Source organism: Falco peregrinus, chromosome 14 (genome assembly GCF_023634155.1).
Source record: "Falco peregrinus isolate bFalPer1 chromosome 14, bFalPer1.pri, whole genome shotgun sequence".
In the NCBI taxonomy this organism is placed as follows: Eukaryota; Metazoa; Chordata; class Aves; order Falconiformes; family Falconidae; genus Falco; species Falco peregrinus.
In genome coordinates, this window is record NC_073734.1 from 5187109 (window position 1) to 5205877 (window position 18769).

The 18769-nt window shown below is 49.1% G+C and overlaps 2 protein-coding genes across 2 annotated transcripts in view; one reads left to right on the forward strand and one right to left on the reverse strand.

Annotated features, from left to right (window-relative positions):
* Positions 1–7356, forward strand: part of ZCCHC14 (zinc finger CCHC-type containing 14) — a 56569-nt gene extending 49213 nt beyond the window's left edge. Inside the window, exons 11-13 of the mRNA XM_005235469.4 lie at positions 9–149; positions 236–1711; positions 3053–7356. Of these exons, the coding sequence (XP_005235526.2) occupies positions 9–149; positions 236–1711; positions 3053–3108 (1673 nt within the window). The 3' untranslated portion in view covers positions 3109–7356. The remainder of the gene's footprint in view (positions 1–8; positions 150–235; positions 1712–3052) is intronic.
* An 849-nt stretch (positions 7357–8205) lies between these two features.
* On the reverse strand, positions 8206–17727 carry MAP1LC3B (microtubule associated protein 1 light chain 3 beta). The gene is made up of 4 exons (XM_055818532.1): positions 17570–17727; positions 14803–14858; positions 12243–12349; positions 8206–10147 (listed from the first exon to the last, which is right to left on the reverse strand). The coding sequence occupies exons 1-4, from the start codon at positions 17607–17609 to the stop codon at positions 9973–9975; spliced, it is 378 nt and encodes a 125-aa protein (XP_055674507.1). The 5' UTR covers positions 17610–17727; the 3' UTR covers positions 8206–9972.
* Positions 17728–18769: the final 1042 nt, after the last annotated feature.

Consider the following 18769-nt stretch of genomic DNA (forward strand, 5'->3'; position numbering starts at 1 on the left):
ATCTGCAGAGCTGCGAGTGGATGTGGATCAGCCAGCCCACCCACTGCCCCGGGAGGGCAGTTCTTCCGAGTACTCCAGCTCCTCTTCCAGCCCCATGGGGATCCAGACAAGGGAAGAGAGCTCGGACAGCGCCGAGGAGAACGAGAGACGTAAGCAGAAACAATCAGAGAGGGTGCCTGTGTTGCCTGGCTTTGTCTAGCAAAGCAGTTGTATTTATAGATGTTTCTGTCCCTAGGTTTGGAGATTCACTTAGACGGTTCAGAAAAGGAGAAGCCGGTGATGTTACTGAATCATTTCACTTCGAGCTCTGCCAGACCCACGGCTCAGGTCTTGCCAGTGCAAAATGACGCAGGCTCCAATCCGTCCGGCCACCATGCTCTGCCAATGCAAATGATGTCAGCGGCCTCTACTCATATCACCCCCATTCGGATGCTAAATTCAGTGCATAAATCAGACCGTGGCAATGCAGACATGAAGCTACTTTCATCGTCTATGCATTCTCTTTTATCTTTAGAAGAAAGAAATAAAGTTTCCTCTGGACCTAGGGGCAGCATAAAAATGGAAAAGAGCTTTGGAAATGCAGTGGTGGATGTGATGTCTGCATCTTCTCCCCACCAGCCCTTGCAAGTGCTGTCAGGGGCTGCTGAGAACAGCTCACCCACGTCTACTATTAACTTTGGTCCTCGAACCAAAGTCGTGCACGCTTCGACTCTGGACAGAGTGATAAAAACAGCTCAGCAGCCAGGATTAATAGTAGAAACAAGTACTGCTGCCACTGTAACATCCAGCACAGTCTTCCATGTGGCTCGTCCACCCATCAAACTCCTGGTGTCCTCGTCTCTTCCTACTGATTCTGCCATTGCCGGACAGACTTCCTGCTCCAGTAATATGCAAATAACGGTGTCCCCTGCAATAATAAATCCTCGGACTGCTCTGTACACAGCCAACACCAAAGTTGCCTTTTCTGCAATGAGCAGTGTGCCAGTGGCGCCAATGCAAGGCAGCTTCTGCGCAAACAGTAATGCAGCCTCCTCCAGCAGCCACCCCTCCACGTCATTTGCAACCATGGCGAATCTGCCCAGCTGCCCCGCGCCCAGCTCCAGCCCCACACTCTCATCTGTTGCCGAGAACAACTTCTACAGCAGCAGCAGCAGCAGCAGCAGTAGCAGCAGCAGCAGCAGCAGCGGATCCGCAGGGAGCATCCCAGTACCAAACCAGAACCATCACCACCATCACCACCAGCAGCAGCAGCAGCCGCAGCCGCCCGGCTGCATGGTGTGCAGCTCCTGCGGGTGTAGCGGGAACTGTGGTTCGAGTGGTATGACCGTCAGCTACGCTAACTATTTTCAGCACCCGTTTTCAGGACCTTCCATGTTTACTTTTCCATTTCTGCCCTTCAACCCGTTGTGTAGTAACGGCTACATCAACACGCAGCAGTACAACAGCAGCACGACTTTCCCGGTGGTGCACACCGCTTACAACAGCGGTATAGCACCGGACTCCGTAATGACCGGGCAGTCGACGTTTGCGGTACCGCCGATGCAGAACTTTATGGCAGGGACGGCAGGGGTGTATCAGGCACAGGGAATGATGGGAAACAGCAATGGTTCGAGTCACAAAAAAAATGGGAATCTCTCCTGTTACAACTGCGGGGCCAGTGGTCACAGAGCTCAGGACTGCAAACAGCCTCCGATGGATTTCAATCGACAAGGTAAAAGCAGGGGGGGGACTGAGGCAGGACATGGCTTGCAGGGCACCGCATTGACCCGCGGGGAATGGCTGCGTGCGGTGCTGGGTTTGGGTTCGACTCGATGATCTTCAGGGTCTCTTCCAACCTACATGATTCTGTGACAGCAGTGCCGTACCTTTTTAATTGCTGACTTGCATCAAAAAATCTAATTCGTGAAGGCTGGTGGGTTTGAGCTGTGTTTGCAAAAGTTGAAACTGAAGTTGTGTGCGTACCCGACAGGAGGGCAGGGCCCAGGGAGGGCTCTGGGTCAGCCCCGGGAGCTCTGTGGGGCTGGGGCTGGTTTCAGGGGAGGGGGGGGAGCTTCTGTGGACAAACCGCAGCAGGATTGTTGGTGCTGCTTATACCCCCCGTCATCCAGGGTCATCTTTGGTTATAATTGCAAGCTCCCCTGGACATTTACAAACTGAACATCTCCGTTCCCCCTTTCTCTTCTTCCCCAAAATAGGAACCTAAACGAAGAATTACTGTTCACGTGCCCTCGAAGGTCCCGTGTTTGCTGCTGTAATTATTTTGTAGGGCATGTTGCTTACACAGTTGCAGCACAGGCTGCTCCAGGAGAGAGCTGAAATCCTTAATTCCAGGAGGGAAACAACTAAGAGAAAAATGTTGCTTTACCGAGAGCACTTTCTAGTCCCATTTCCATTTTTCTTTTGATTGATTAACATATTGTGTTGAGATAATTGAGATAATTTGCGTGTGGTGTAGGCTTAAAATATTAAATACAACCTTTTGACTGGCGCGGACAGCAGTGAGGTGTTCTGGTTTACATTGTGTCTTGTCTATAGCGTATGTCTGTGTTCATTTTTATACGGTGCAGATGAGGTCTCGGGTATTTGAGCTCTATGAATTAGCAAGTGACTGGTTCTGAGGCAGCAATTTACAGCAGTGCTAAAATGTAAATAATTAGTGGAGTTTCTGTGGTTGGTAGTGGCCAGCAGGGAAGAAGTGACACTTCCTTGTCAGTCCGAATTCAGAGAACTTCAGAAATGTAATCTGCTGTCTTTTGAAGCTGAACTTCATTTCATTAATGCAATTTCCATTGAAAAGATCCCCAACAAATTTTTGCCAGCCCTAAAAGTACATCTAAGCCGGTGACTTTTCCGATGTAAAACTATGCTTTGATTTTCGTTTCGGCCAGCTGCAGACACATGCTTGTTGGCCTCCTCTGCAGCTTCACTGCAGCGCTGCAAGCTGGTGTTACGCTGTAACGTTGAGCTACGTGGCCAGTAAGAAGTCGGTTCTTTTAGAAGGTTCTGAGATGTAACGGGTGTGAGATTAACTCTCCTGTTTCCTCTCCCCCAGGTACGTTTAGGCTGAAATACGCTCCTCCCTCTGAAAGTCTTGACTCCACAGACTGATATTTTATCATCTGGCAAGAAAATACTGTAAGCCATGGAGACAGAAGGAGATTGAAATACAAAACTGAGACGTCCAGTTGCTGTTAAGCTTAATGTATTTTTTAATCCAAAGGTGCTTTACTTTATTAGACTAGGTAGAAAATCTAGCTTAGGGGTGCATCAAACCCATTTTTGATTGCCAAATTCAAGCTTGGATCTTGTTGTTGAAACTTCTGACTACGTGTCATAGGACCGATGCGTACCGGATGGATGGTGGAGCTGGCCAGCTGCATTTTCTGTTGCAAGTACAATATCCAGTGTACATTTTTTACTGGAGAATGTTGCCATATGTGGACTTTCTAAGGGGAAATGTCTAACTCCAGGGCAGCTACATTCTGAAGTGGAAGCTGGAGGCTGAAGGCAGGAGTGGCCGTTCGCCAGAAGGACTTTGGCACCCCTGGGCTAGGTAAAATGTCTACTTTTTTTCAAAAGTGATCAGGCACTAATCTCTGGGATTTTTAAGGATTGCACTACAGAAGAATGTAAAACTCTTCAAGCTTTCTGCACTTTTAGCAGACAGTGTCACTCTGAGACCAGTGCAAGAGGCAAAGAAGTTCCAACTTTTAAAAATTGGCACCAGCAGGCTATGTGACTTAACTACACAATAAAAATCTTAAGTAAGTCTCTCCTTTCCCTTCCAAAAGAACACACATGGCAGTTTCAGTTCCTTCTGGAAACAAACTTGTGCTTCATTGTCTCACTTATTACTAGATAGTGCTGGGTTCCCGGCAGTGGAATAAACTTAGTTTCCAAGGGTCCAAGTCCCAGAGACTCTAGAGTCATAAAGGCTTCAAGGATATTTTCCTGTAATACACAAAACAACCTTTACGTCCTGTTACTGTATATAGGTCTCTTTCACAGAAACCTTATTATTCTGCTTTTGTAAATGAATTTTAAACCATCCTAAAAAACCCCCAACAACTCTGGCAGCAGAGTTTGTAAGCTTTTGCGTTACTTTATATTGAAAAGAAAAACCTTTGACTCCTACCCCAAGGCTTTTGCTACAGGATTCAGAAGTGGTAGAAGTAAAACATGTAAAAGGTAGTAAACTTCATTATTATCAAGACTTTGAAGGATTTATTGTCAGCCTCCTTCGTTGCAATAGATTGTAGATGACTAGCTTTGGTGTTAACTACTTAGCATACATAACTTGTGGGTGACAAATCTAAATTAGGACTTGAGAGGGAGCCAAACGAATCTGGAACTGCTAATTTGAAACGGTTTGGTCCTGTCTGGTTGAAAGAAGATACTAATCCTCATGGCTCACCCGAGGAATTTGATGGCATTAAATGGGTGAGGCCTTCCCTTTAAAATGTCTGACATAGAGATATTTGCATACTGTAATTTGGAAGACACCTTTAAAGTCTGAAGCCTTGTTTACACTTGGAGGTATTTCTTACACCAATTTAAACCACACCAGGATGCACAGTATTGGTAGTGGCACAGCTGACTTTCGCTTGGAAGCGAAAGGGCTGTTGAAGTGGTGCAGAGCTGCCCCCAGGAGATCAGGCCGTAGCCATGAAACGTCAGCGTGAGGGGGTGACGCGGTAGCTTGACAGCTGAGAGCTTCCTGGACCATGTTCGCAGGGAAGAAACCCCCTGGGCCATCCTTCAGTCCCGCTTTTGGGGCTGGGGGGTCGGCAGCCTCGGCGGGGAGGCAGGCAGGGTGAGTGAGCATCACCGGCGAGGCACGGCAGCGTGAGATGGCCACAAACCAGACTCGGTCCAGGCAGTGATCTGCAGCTCAGAGCGGATTTGGCTTTGTGGAAACCAAAATCTAAATTTGGTAACGCTTGGTCTAAAAAGGAAAAAAAAAAAAAAAAGTAATTTTTACGCCTATGCAATGAAAAAAAAAAATAAACCTGATGTGTGTATTCCGAGCCCAGCTCACACTACCCGCAGCATTGCACACGCTGTTGAAATGCTTCTGTTTGCTCTGCCCGCGCTTGCAGAGGTTACCTGCATTCTAGTGAACAACCTCCAGAACCTACAACACTAAAGTGATGAAAACTGACAATGCAATTTCCTTTGCCTTAATGAGCTTGAGACAATGGTAGGAACAATCTGTCACACTGTATTACTGTGAAGGAAACGCAGTTTTTGGTGACGATGTTTACTATTTACAGCTTTGAGGGTCTCTCCAGTGGCCTGGAACATGTGCTGAAAGCCAAACCGTAACGGTTGGGGTTTTTTCACTTTTTTAAAATGATATTTTAAAACTGAATTGTATTTAAATAAACTGTATTTCAACACAGTGTTAAAAACCCTCTCAAAATAGCAAAAATCAACAGAAAAAAATAATATCTGTACTAGTTGAATTTTCTTTTAATACCCAAGGCTGGCACACAGTCTCGTCTAATACTCATCACCGAGTCGAAACCGTAACAAAAGGACTGTAAAACCGAACTTCTGTCTGGCAAACTGTTCCATTCCTTTCTTCAGAGCTTTCTTTGGGATTGTTTCCTTTATGTAAAGTTAAGGCTGATGTTTCTTAAAGTGGCTTATGTGTACTTCTAGGTAATGTTTTTAAATGGTGAAGTCTGGTTTTAGAATAAGTTCAAATTCAGAAGTCTTGAGTTTTAGAATAAGTTCAAATTCAGAATCCTTAAAGCAACACGAGTGGAATAGAGAAATGTTTGATGAGCCAGCAGCAATTGCAGAGCCCTTCCCTAGGTCAGGGCAAGTTGTGGCCTCAGATCTGCTGGCCAATGCTGTTCACTTTGTACCAGAACAACCAAAGGTGGTGAGTCCGAACAGAGCACTTAGTTCTGTAAAACAATCCTCAATCTCTTTTTAAAGGCACAAATCCATCTTCTTACCCCCAAAAAGCAAGGCAGCTTGTGTTAGAATAGTAGTTCCAGCTTCCCCGGCTGAAAGAACCAGTTCTCAAAACCTATTTTTATACATTGAAAGATGGAGATTTCAAAGAATGCTATTTATTCCTATCTTTGTCCTAAAAGTATAAAAAGAATTAGTTCTCAAAATGGATTTCACTGTGGCATAGAAACGATTTTTAAATGTAAGACAGAAGGGAATCCCAAGTCATCTCTCTGAGAGGGCACGGAGAAGTTAGCGATGAGTCTTCCCTCGGGGGAGTGAGCGACATGTTTTCTCTTTTTTCCAGAAGTGTTTTCCATTTGGGAGTGTTGGTGATGGAAATACTCAAAATAGGATGGAATTCCCAGCAAACTCCTCCTCACGCTGGCAGCCCGCAAATTAAGCATTAATAAATATGCCAGCCTCGACACTAAACAGCGGGAGAGTGAAGAGGGAAGCCTCCTTTTAGCAAGCGAGGCATCGATCGGAGAGTTACGTGATAGCTCTCCTTAAAACGGCATGTCACGCTCCTCCACTCCACTTTTTGTGAAACTTTTTCGTACCCCGGTCATTAAACCTTGGCAAATATAGCGCCAGGCTTCCGAAAACGACGGTCTGACGCCGGAGCTTTTACCATTACCCACAGTTCTGTTTCATGCAATTTCTCGCTGGCAAGCTTCAGGGTGAAGGTACTCAAAAATTAAACGTAGCCTGTGGTATTCGGCAGAGCAACACTCCTTCCCAAAAATAGAAATGACATCATCCAAACCCCCGCAGAGGGGTGAGCCGTCTGTTTACTGGAGGTCACGGACACGCGGGAGCTGTGGATTCGGGGTAGTCTAGAAAGCCTGTTAAATGAGATGGGTGTGGGCAAACCTGGACAGAAATCCATGGAACCGAGCGCTCGCAGGAGTCTAGAAAACACTTTTGCTGGTGGAGGCCCCAGTAACCCTGCCCACCACCCCTGCCCACCGACACCTCTTGTAATAAACCCTTGGAACTACCCGTTTGCTCTCTTAAAATTTTTCTTACGTAAGCAAGAAACGTGTTGGTACTGAAGCAGAAAGCAAATCCTGTGTGTTTTCAAGTGCAGATTAACAGCTTCTCTTGGACATAACTTTCCACTAGGAATGAAGGAAACTCCTGCTCCATTTGAGCCATTTCTTTTACTTCGGTCAATTCTAGTATTACAAATTGTGCATGTAACTTTATAAATATTTTAAATAGTTTTGTAAATATTTAATATTCAGCTAATTTGATTTTGAATTGTAAATGTCAAGTATTCTGGTATTGGGATTTTTATGTTTTATTATACTTTGTTAAAATTGTACATTTTTAGAATGTTTTTATCTGAGTAAATTTAATGTATGGAAAATAAAGAGTAAAACTGAATCCTTTTTTATTTTTTTTTTTTTTAATTTAAAGGGGCTTCATCTGTGTGGGGGCTCCTCCAGCTTGGCAGTTACCAGAGAGTTTTTTTTTTTTCTCTTTTAATTCCTTTTATTACTTTTGCTGTCTCTCCACCCACAGACATCTGCTGGTGAATCCCAGATCTACTGCCGTGCTTGCCATCGCTCTCCTCTCCTTGACTCGGCCCCGGCTGAGCCGAGGAAGCCGAGCTGCTCTGAAAGGCTTTGCGCTTGCTCTCCGCTCCCAAGGGCGGCCGCGGCCCGACTCCAGCTGCCTGCCCGAGCCTGTACCCCATCCCACAGCAGAGGGGGTGGGGAGAGGATGAGGAGGGAAGCGTTGCGCCCCGTTCCGCAGGGAGGCAGCAGCCGAGCCTCTGGGCTCTGCTCTGCCACCTCAGCCTGCCCCTCGCGCAGGCTGTACTGCAGAGGGAGGGCAGGCTGGGGTAAGCAAAGGGCATCACCAGCCTGCTGCATCCTTCATCCTCCTGCGGCCAGTTGTTGCGGACGAGCGGAGTCCTGCTCGCGAGAGCGTCGGGATTCTGAAGCCGTGAGGGAGAGAGTCGAGCAGCAGGGGGAAGACAAGGGGGACGTGGAAACCCACGCCCCAATCCGTACCCGTCTGCAGAGCAGAACTGCTCTACAGGGTGATCACAGGGGAGATTCCTCCTCACAGAGGGCAGCAGCTCCCTCGGTGCTGGTCACGACTGGTCATGGTCCGCAGGACCCAGTTCAGCACCTTGTGTGACCTGATGCAGGTGGAAGAGCTTCTGTGCTTCTCCCTACAGAGATGCTGTTTAAGAAAACCGTCTAGAAATAACCACACAAGCCATAATTAAGTTGGGATGTAATCCATCCATACCAGCACTGTATTAATTTTAAAAAAGCAACATTTGTACAGGAATATCAGTCAATCACGTTGTAATTACAAGTATGGTTGTCAATTATGAGTTAAACAATTCCTTACACAAACAAAACTAAACATAGAACAAGCTGCACTTAAAAGTTTACGTTGGAGTAAAAACACAAAGAACAATAAAAAATCTGAAGTAAGCATTGTGAACGAGATGCATGCAAAGAGGTGTAAATAGGTACAAATTGTACACCTTATTGAGCTAGAGTGCCAAGATGCAGTAGTATTGCTTCTTTTTCCCCCCATGATAGTAAGTTAGCTTCCAGTAACAGATGTAGTTAGTTCACAGACACATAATATACAAGAGTAATCTCATCCTGCTACGCTTCACTTGACAACGACTCTAGAGGAAAAACACACGTCCTACGAGATACCTTTCCTCTGCACAGGCTGCCTCCCTGCTCAGGACAGTAGTAAGTAACACCAAGATCTTCCAAACCCCGTGCACGTGGCAGGAGACTTCAGCGATGGAAAAAAAAAAAATAATAATTTGTTCGTCAACTCTTGACAGCAACTCCTGGGCGTGAGATGCTTCTAAGAGCGGTTCTCCCTGACCCCCCCTCGGTGGTAACATGCAAAACGAGTGACAGACTGGGTAGGCAGTGTGGGTTGGTAATTCCAGTGGCGTGTCCGAGTCCAGCATTCGGCACGGAGGCGAGTACAACAAAGCCGTTCGCCCCGCTCGCTTCGGAGGGCTTGAACGCACCCGCCCTGCCGAGCAGCCGGAGAGGGCGAGCGGCGCTCCGGGGACCGCGAGCCATGTGGGCACTGCTCGTGTCTCTGCCCGCTCTGCGGCCGGCAGCACGCGTCCCGCCAGCCCCGTGTGCCACGGCGGGGCCCTCCACCGCCTTCTCCCAGCAAACTGCCGGGCGGGGAACAGCCAAACCTCCGGGCTAGGGAGGGGGGTGACCTTTCGGAAGCGAGCTCGTATGAACAACGGTGTTTCACTGAACACGCAGGGATTGGGAATTCACAACAGACTGGAGTTTTATTTCAATGTTACCTGTCCAGGTGTGTATTTTACAACTAAACACGTCCTAAAACTACAATAAAGCTGTGATGTTTGGTATGAGTATTTCAGAAACCGGCACCATGCCTAAGTTTGCGGTGCCACAAAAACCAGAGACAAAAAGAGCTGTCCTCCCCCAGCTCACCCCAAGCACTTGCCTTAACTCACTGCAGCACTGACACGAGTCTGATCGAGCTGCAAAAGACAAAGCTCCGCTTTGGAACATTAAAACACATTTGCTCTCATGAGAGACCTTCCCATTTTTAAAAAAAGGGAAAAAAAAGAAAAGCTTTAAGGAATCATAGGGAGATTTTCCAGAAAACTGTCACAGGAAACACTTTAGCTCCTCCCTCGTGCCTGTTTGCTTGTTAGAAGTCAATCGAGTGTCCCTTTATTCACAATTGTCACATGCACAATTGGGTTCCATTCGTAAGGTCCAGAAATGTAAATGTGCCTGTGTGGAATATTACAGCAGGTTTCAAAGCCGGAAGTGCTCGTCTGTACTGTTTAATAGTCACAAACAAGGCAAGGTAAGATGAGACACCTGCTAAAGCAAGACTATGCTAAGGTACTGAGAGCGTAGGTGACATCCGTTTCTTTCCCTGGGGTGTGTGTGGGGAAGAGTGGGGGTGATGGCCAAGGGTAAACCAAAATCCTAGGCTAGAAGCCGCTTGCGTGTCTTAGACAGAAGATTGCACTCCGAAAGTCTCCTGAGAGGCGTACACCATGTACAGGAACCCGTCCTCGTCCTTCTCGCTCTCGTACACCTCGGATATGGGTGTGGAGACGCTCACCATGCTGTGTCCGTTCACCAGGAGGAAGAACGCCTGGTTGGAGTTCAGCTGCAGGCGTCGCCTGTTGGGGGGAGGCAGGGGGAGCGGACAGGGGAAGGAGTTTGACAGTGATGACCATGCATTTCCACTCACATTAACACAGGCTTTAGGACAGATGGCAAAACAAAGTCCTCCACCACTGACAGCAGCAAGATGTCCCCACCCAGAGCAGCCCTGCCACTGCAGAAGGCATTTGCTTCCCACCTCAACGTCGTGCCAAATCCATCTACTAAGCCCAGCCAGACAGGTCCCCCCCACAGAAGCCCCTACTTCCCTACGCTCCAGAAGGGCGTTAAACTGCAACGAAACGGAAGCGGTACTCCTTGCCAAGGCGGTCCCTGTACAACCAGCCAACACCAAGGCCTGCGGGACCTTCGCTCCGCAGCACCTCGCTGGAAATACAAACCCCGGCTGACCTCGAGCAGCCTGTGTGAAGGCAGGGAGGGAGGACGGGCTGAGCTTTCATGCGCAGGCCCCGGACCTTTTAAACTCACTTTGTCACCAGCTCTGTAACAGCCTGCGTTTAACCTTTGGAGCACCTTGCTCCCTCTTCCCCTCCCTCCCAGGAGAAGCATCATGGGAAGGGCAGAGAATGCCAGGCTTTACAGACAGCGTGGCACAGTAAACATCCAGCTCTGGCGTTCCCCTTGGATCGTTCATTTTAGTTGGGGGGAAATAGATATTCCTGCTAAACTGCCCCCTGGAAAGCAGGTTTGCAGACAGGAGCTCTCTTACTACTTCATAAAGCAAGCAAGCAAGAGGAGCTCGGATATGTTGAGGTGCAACCAAAGAAAGAAGGAAAGAACAACAGATAGAAGAGCTTCCCGCCGCTTCCGCTCGCTGCTGAGGGGCAGCAGCAGCTGGAAACCAGGATTTATTTAGCCTCCCAGGCAAAGGCCTGGAAAGGGACCCTTCCAAAACCAAGCTCAAATCACTCCAGAGACAGCAGGCTGAGAGACGGCAGCAGCTCTCCAAGGGCTGGGAAGGACAGGCTTTGCTATGCACAAGAGGAACTGGCTGAGGACCAAGTCCAGCTGGTACCAAGTCATCTATTAACAATAAAGCCAAAGAAAAAATGTGGCAAAAATCCTTTAGCTTGCCATTAAAACTTTTTGCCCAGGGCCTTTAACGTTCATGAGAAATTCTGGAAGACTTGAACAATCTGGTTCCTGCTTCCAAAACCCTATCTTACTTTCTTACACATGTAAGAGCTGGGATTTGCTTGCGACAGTTTTTGTACAAGCCTTGGAAGCAGGGAATTGTTTGGACATGCTGGACAACTCTCAGTTTTTACAGCTTGTGGCCTCCACAAATCAGCTCCCTGCTCCACCGTGACCAACCAAAAGCAAACTCTGGTTTGCTGCTAACTTTCAAGTTTACTGCTTGAGAACTCTTACTAATCAAAAACTCCTTCTAAGCCAGGAGAAATGCACCTCTAGCAGAATTTCTGACCACAGTTTTAAACCACATAACTTCCACTCTGTGGCTATTTCCCCTTTGCCTTTCCTTGTAAACAAAGCTCAAGCACCAGAGCAGAGCAGCGCTCACGCCACAGCCTGTGCAAACAGCTGGGACAAAAACACACCGGTCTGAACGTGTGTTTTTTCAGGCCTCAACGTCAACATTGAGGGAAACCTCATTTCACGATCAAAGGATGCCAACATCAACCCTAAGCAACGGCTCAGAGCTCTGGCTATGAGCCCAAACTCCCCCTGCAGTGGGTGGGTAGAGGCAGGCACTCCGGAGAGGGACTCCCAGGCAGAACACCAAGAAGGCAACCCCTAAAATAGCCATGCGGGAAGCACTGGAGCCCTGGGCCAGAAGCACCCATGTTAGACAGGGATTCACGGCCCCAGACTTCCTCCTACACCTCTGGGAACCAGTTACTTCTGAAAGCAGACTAACAGCTCTGCTCTTTTCAGAGGCTGGAGGTTTTTTTGGGCAAAGCCAAAGGAAAAGCACCATCTCACGAAGCTGTCTTATGATAAGACCAAGTGCTCGTTAGATGAATTTTCCATTTAAAGAGCTCCCAAATACATACACCAGGTGGGGAATTAACCAAGAATCATAGTCTTAGGCTGATACAGCCTAAAATCACTGAAATCACAGCGTACTACCTGATAATTTTGATTAGCTCGCTCATGTTCACGTGATCTGGCACCAGGAACTTGGTCTTATCCAAAACTGGAAGCTGCTTCTCTCCCTTGTACCTTTCAATGATCACCTAAGAAGAAACACAAAAAGACAGGAGCAGAAGATGTGAAAGGCAAGAAGTGGTGTCCGTGCCCTCATCTCCCCCTTCCAATTTTAACACAGCAAAATACAAGCATTTACGGTAAACTCCATTTCTCTTCATTTGTGAAGGCAGTTATCTCAAATCTGAAGAGGAACAATTGCAATTACCTTCACGTGCTCCTCTTGTTCTGTTTGCAAGAGTAACTGCATGAAGTAGCAAACAGGGATTTAACAGCACATGTCCACAGCTTCAGTGCAATTTTACAAGAGCTCATTTGCTGGAATCATTTAATCTAGCACTGATTTACCCAGCAACAAGGAAACCAAAGAAAAGATAAAGCACACCTCCCTCTAACGCATTACAGTGGCTGACTCGGGGCTTGAGCTGCTAAGGAAATCTGCAAACTCAAGCCGTTTTCCCTAGAATTTGTCCAGTTTCAGGCCATCTCTTTCTAACAACTACACCTCCAGATTAGTATGCTATTCCATTCACCTTCCATGGCTACTCTAACGCATGAGAGAAAGCTACTTCTGAAGGGTATAAAGCCTCAAAGGAGAGAATTTCCTCCTCCTTAATCTCAAGACAGCATGCTTAGGAACCAGTAATTCCGTCAAGATTGTTATGTTCCTTAATTCACAAGGAAATTGCAGATTTGCCAGTTTAAGTAGCACCCTGCCCAGCAACTGTATATAGTTCCTGCTTTTAAGAAATGATCTCAGAATTCGTGCGCTCCCTTTCCACAGCCATGTGGCTTTTGTTGTTTTTAAATCAACGGTAGCTACGTGACACCATTTACTTGGATCATTTCCATGCTCACGGGGTCTGGTTATGTTGATATTCCAAAGTTGCACAGGTGAAGAGATATTGAGCCAATTTAATTATATCAGAGAAAGACTTCCTTACACCAGTTTAAATAAATGCTGGCTCATTCTGGAAAAAAAACAATACCATTTTTAAAAAGGTAGACCATAACCAATAGATAGTATTTCCAACAGCAAAATGAAAGATGTCGACAGTACAGGAGGAATCTACCATCTAGCATGACATTGCCATCTTATCTCATCCAGAACCGCTAATGATAATAACAAGGCAGTGACTCAAGCTAGGACATGGACACGCAACTACAGCAAGCCTCCAGGGACCCCAGCAGGCCTCTGCCATAGTTGGGAGTTTGCATCACTGCATCTTCAGCAAGTTGCTTGTGTACCTCTGAATTTTTGCTAGCAATATGTCTGTGGCTGGCTTAAAATGAGAGCTTTGCTATAAATCAGTGGCTTTCAATCTGTGGTCAAAAGAGCTTGGGGACTATGGCTAAGTGATCCGTGAAAAGTGGGTAAAAAAGCAATCTTCTGTGAGGAAACAGGTTTGTTAGGAAAGAGCCTTTTGGGAAAACTGCACATTCCAGGAAAGTCAGAAAATCTCTGCTATAAATTATTACTTGTTCCCATGCCCAACAGCAGAGTAAAACAGCAGCAGAAGCTTCGAGATGAAGTAGTTAAATGCTAAAGCTGAAAACCTTTCGGTTTCTATTTGACTCCGAGGCAACAATTGCTTCTGTTGAACAAACTTGCACCAGTTTGTTTACAGAAGAATTTCCACACACAAGGATCATCAGCTCTCATCACTGAGAACCAAAGGCTGAGGCATCCAATTAAGTTCTGTCTTCTGCCCCTCAAGATCCCCTAAGGTCTTCCCTGTTCCACCAAATGGCCATAAGGACAGTTGCATTTATTGCTTTCTGCAGTGACTGCCGTCACACAAAGCCCACCAGTTGTGAAGAACTCATCAGCAATAGAAGACAATCCATGCCCTTTGGTTCCTAGGATGCTTTGCTTTGCATTTGTAACCTTGAGGATGCCATAAAGAAAAGAAAATAAAAATTCAGGCAGCAATCAAAGCTGACCAGCTAAAGAAGAGTGATAAGGTGAGGGCTGATCTGCTCTTTGGAGCTGAGGTGGAGGGGTTTGACAGCCAAGCACCATTTCTGGAGACCTCAAGCACATGCCCATCTCCCAGAAGGCAAGCATTGCTGTCTTTCTCAGCACAGATTGGTGACAAAAGCTGTAACTGTCTCTACGTTACCATGTATTCTTCTTGGTTAGCCTCTGCAGATTCTTCTTTTATTGAAGAAAAAGAAAAGAGCTGAACACTCAGGAGAATCTCAAGAGTTCATCCAGGGTGTGGTTTTCTTTAATGTTACAACAAGCAACTGCAATACACAGGAAACCCTGCTTCCTTCAGTCCCCAGCTAGCGCCTTGCTCTACCATGCTGACTGCCAGTTACTAGTTTGAGAAAGTTTCTGAAATCCAGGCTTAACAACCCTGAACGGCCAAATTTTCATTTGGTGGTCTCACCAGGACAGCTTTTTTACAGTTTTCTAACTACTAACAAGAACATGACACTGGAAATCAAAGTGAAAAAAGAAAAGAATCAGACTTACTGGTATTTTAGTTGGATGCTGATCTCGAATCAGTCGTACATCTTCCACTCTTTGCTCTGCAAGAGATTAAAAAAAGTCTGTTCAAACATCCACACTTAATGCTGTTATTACCTTCAGTTCTTCACCACTGAAGAGAGGGACTGCATGTTAATAAAAGCCGCAAATTCAGGCAGAGCAGTTTTCGAATGGGACAGCACTGTCACAAGCCAAACCTCTCCTCTGACAGCTGATACTTTGCTTTTTCCCCCCAGGTGACAAGTACTGCACTTACACTGCTTCGGACTCCTAGAAAGTGTTAAAGGAGACAGCTTCCTCCCCACACACACCCCAATTTCTGCCCACTAAATCAGACGTTTAACCTCTTAAATTTATGGCATCGAATTACACCACCCAAGTTAATGACTAAATATCCTGTACTATTTTTGCCAGATCCCAGAAGAGGAAATTGTCCACAATTGAGACCTAGGACTAGCCAAAGCCTGGCAGCATCAGCTTACGCCGTGTGCTCTAGCGTTACTGAATTACAGTTTTCTATTTTGATTATGCCGCACCCATTGTCGCAGAAGCTGTCGGTAAGTTCTTGAGTACCTAGACATTTCACCGCTCTCCGTGCCAGTTTTCAGGATAAAGTTCACCTCTCCTCAGACACAAATATTAATAGCACAGATATTATAAACCAGGCTAAAGTACATGGCAAAGTAAACAGGCGCTGTTGCTTTTAGAGGAAGTTGCATCTGTTTATACCCTGCCTGCTTTCAGATTCAGTGAGCTGGATTTTAACCTCTCCAGTTCTTTTCAGCGGGCGGGAGCTTTCCAGGCCATTTCCATCTTATAAACACCTCTCAGAGAGAAGATTTAGTGTTGCATCACAGCTTTAACAGACATCTACCGAGGGAGAAGTGCTGCTCATGGGAGAGGAAGAGCTTACATCAGCACCCATCACCAACTCATTGCTGGTATGCTAACACACAGGACACACTACCTGTCCCATCACTCAGCAATGACATCACTCAGCTCTCCATTAGTCCATATTAAGTGGCTGTGCATTAAATACGTCCATGCGCCTTTTTATGAGCCCGGTAAGGAAATGCAACTCACGTGAATCACAGTTTAAAGCTGAAGGTGAATCAAGCAGAACTAAGGCAAGGAGCATGCAAAGCCTTCACCTGACTGTGAGACTGAGAACCTGAAAGCCATCCTGCTTCACGTCCCACAGCCTGAGCCACCTCTTGCAGACCAGCATTAACGCTTCAAGAGCAGAGATTACTAGCCAATTAAAATACTTTTTAAGATTAACCAGAAACACAGGAGATAGGGGGAGTGAATAAGACCAACCATCAACCTAGCAAGCACAGACAGATTTGACTAACTTTTCAACTGAAACAGGTTCGTTCACAGCGTTATTCAGCAGAACTCCCTGGAGTAGGAGGAACATAAACCGGAAAAATCATTGAGATTATTGTATACGGCGTGTTCAAAATCAGGCTTCTGTCAGCCACAGATAAACACTGTTCTCTGACGACATTAGTTGCAGTGGCAACTGCTTGGCTGCCGTCCTAGCTGAACTTAATACCTGCCACAGAGGCTGCTGACAGGCGATGGGGTCAACAACAGTTTTGGAAGACTCCAAGAAAAGGGGCAGCTTAAATATAGGCTCTGCTAAATCAAAATTCTCTCCGCTTCAACGTGGAGAACAGCTTACATTTAACAGAACAGCAAAGGCAAGGGTGGCCATACCAGAAAGCTCTAAGAAGCTTGACTTCAACCCAAAGGCAGAAGGAAAAGAAAATCTGGATCGGTATCTTCCACCAACTCCATTTTATGTATGGGATTTTATAGTTCACACAGAAATAGGTTATGCTGCCAGTTCTTGTTACCCTCAGAGCGTTTCAGCCTACCTCACTGACACACATGAACAGAGACTGAGCTCTTTGATCGCTCTGGTCCCATCCCAAGCACAGAAAGAAGTGCTGGCACCGCTCTATCAAGGCTGCTCCTTCTAGAAAGAGACTAATCTCATTTCTCCAGCCATCATTACACAGCTCTTTTTGATGCCTTGCTAGTTTTCAACAACCGAAGGGAGACGGGAGGCATCCATCCCAGCCCACGCCAAGCACCAAGCTGCAAGGGGAGCTTAACGCTCCCGTCGGGAGAGCAGTATGTCGGGAGGGAAGGGAGGCCCAGCTCCTGGCACACAACACACAGTGATGTTTCCAGGCTCCTGGGAATTTTGCAGTCGATAATGGATGCTGCGGAGAGGCGATCTCCCCCCGCCAAGCCCCCCTCCCAAGGCAGCGCCCGGCACAGCGCTGCCACCCACCCCAGCGCCTCGCTCCCCCCGCCCAGAACAAGACCGCTGGCCCCAACGCCCGGCCCACAGCCGACAGCTGGCCCACTGGGCCGGGCCGGGCCCCGCGGCCGCGCAGGGGAGCGGGGCCAGCCCGGGGTTGTGCCCGGCCCAGCCCCGAGCAGCGGCGGCTCCCCTCCGGCCCCAGCAGCCGACCGGGCAGGGGCGGCCGGGCCCGCTCCGGCCGCGGGCCCCGCGATCAGCGGGAGCCGGCCCAGGCCTGGGCTGCCCGGGGATCTCGGCGGCGCCTAACGAGATGTGCCCCCTCCCCGCATCGCCGCCCCCCCCCCGCCGCCGGCCTGCCCCACCGGCCGCCCCCGCAGCCCGCCGGCCGAGCGACGAGGCCCCGAGGGGGGCCGGGGCAGCCGGCGGGCCCTGTCAGCGACCCTGCCCCGCCGCGTCCCTTCCCGGGGCGCTCACCGAAGGTGCGGCGCTGCTTGAAGGTCTTCTCCGAGGGCATGGCGGCGGCGGCTCGGCCTCAGGCCCAGCGGCTGCTCTGCGCGGCGGCGGCGGACAACTCCGAGTGCCGGCGCCCGCCCCCCGCCGCCGCCACCGGCGGCTCCGCCGTCAGCTGACGCCGCGCGTCACGGCGGGGCGGGCACGGCCGCGCCGGCGCCGACATGTTGAGTGTGGCGGGGAGGGCCGCCCGCCCGCCGCCTCCCCCCGCCGCCTCCCCCCGCCGCCTCCCCCCGCCGCCTCCCCCCGCCGCCCGCCGCGCCTCGGTTGCCTCCGCGCCCTGCCGCGTTCCTCCCCGGCGCCGTGCGGCCCTGGCCGCCTGGGAGCGCGGTGGCAGTGTGCCCTCTCAGCGACACGCAGCCGTGGCCGCCTTGGGGCACCCTGAGGTGCCCCCCTCTCGGCGACACATAGCCATGGCTGCCTCAGAGTGCCCTGCCATGTGCCACCTTGGCGACACACAGCCTCAACAGTGTACTCTCTCCACGAAAGACAGCCATAGCTTTCTCAGCTGTGTGCTCCCTCAGACACAGCCAGGGCCGCCTCAGCAGTGTGCCCCCTCAGCGAGACACAGCCATGGCTTTCTCAGCAGTGTGCTCCCTCAGTGAGCCACGCCATGGCCACCTCAGCTGTGTGCTCCCTCAGCAAGACATGGCCATGGCCGCCTCAGCAGTGTGCCCCCTCAGCGAGACACAGCCATGGCTTTCTCAGCAGTGTGCCCCCTCAGCAAGACACGGCCATGGCTTTCTCAGCTGTGTGCTCCCTCAGTGACATGCAGCCATGGCCGCCTCAGCAGTGTGCCCCCTCAGCGAGACACAGCCATGGCTTTCTCAGCAGTGTGCTCCCTCAGTGAGACACGGCCATGGCCACCTCAGCTGTGTGCTCCCTCAGACACAGCCATGGCCGCCTCAGCAGTGTGCTCCCTCAGACACGGCCATGGCCACCTCAGCAGTGTGCTCTCTCAGACACGGCCATGGCCACCTCAGCTGTGTGCTCCCTCAGACACAGCCATGGCCGCCTCAGCAGTGTGCTCCCTCAGACACAGCCATGGCCGCCTCAGCTGTGTGCTCCCTCAGACACGGCCATGGCCGCCTCAGCAGTGTGCTCCCTCAGACACAGCCATGGCCGCCTCAGCAGTGTGCTCCCTCAGACACGGCCATGGCCACC

Bases quoted from the DNA above. Each gene is read 5' to 3' on its own strand.
- MAP1LC3B (XM_055818532.1), bottom strand. From the start codon at position 17,609: ATGCCCTCGGAGAAGACCTTCAAGCAGCGCCGCACCTTCG. The intron at 14,859-17,569 runs GTGAGCGCCCCG...AATCTCTTGCAG, and splicing joins CAAGCAGCGCCGCACCTTCG to AGCAAAGAGTGGAAGATGTA. The intron at 12,350-14,802 runs GTAAGTCTGATT...GTTTCTTCTTAG, and splicing joins AGCATCCAACTAAAATACCA to GTGATCATTGAAAGGTACAA.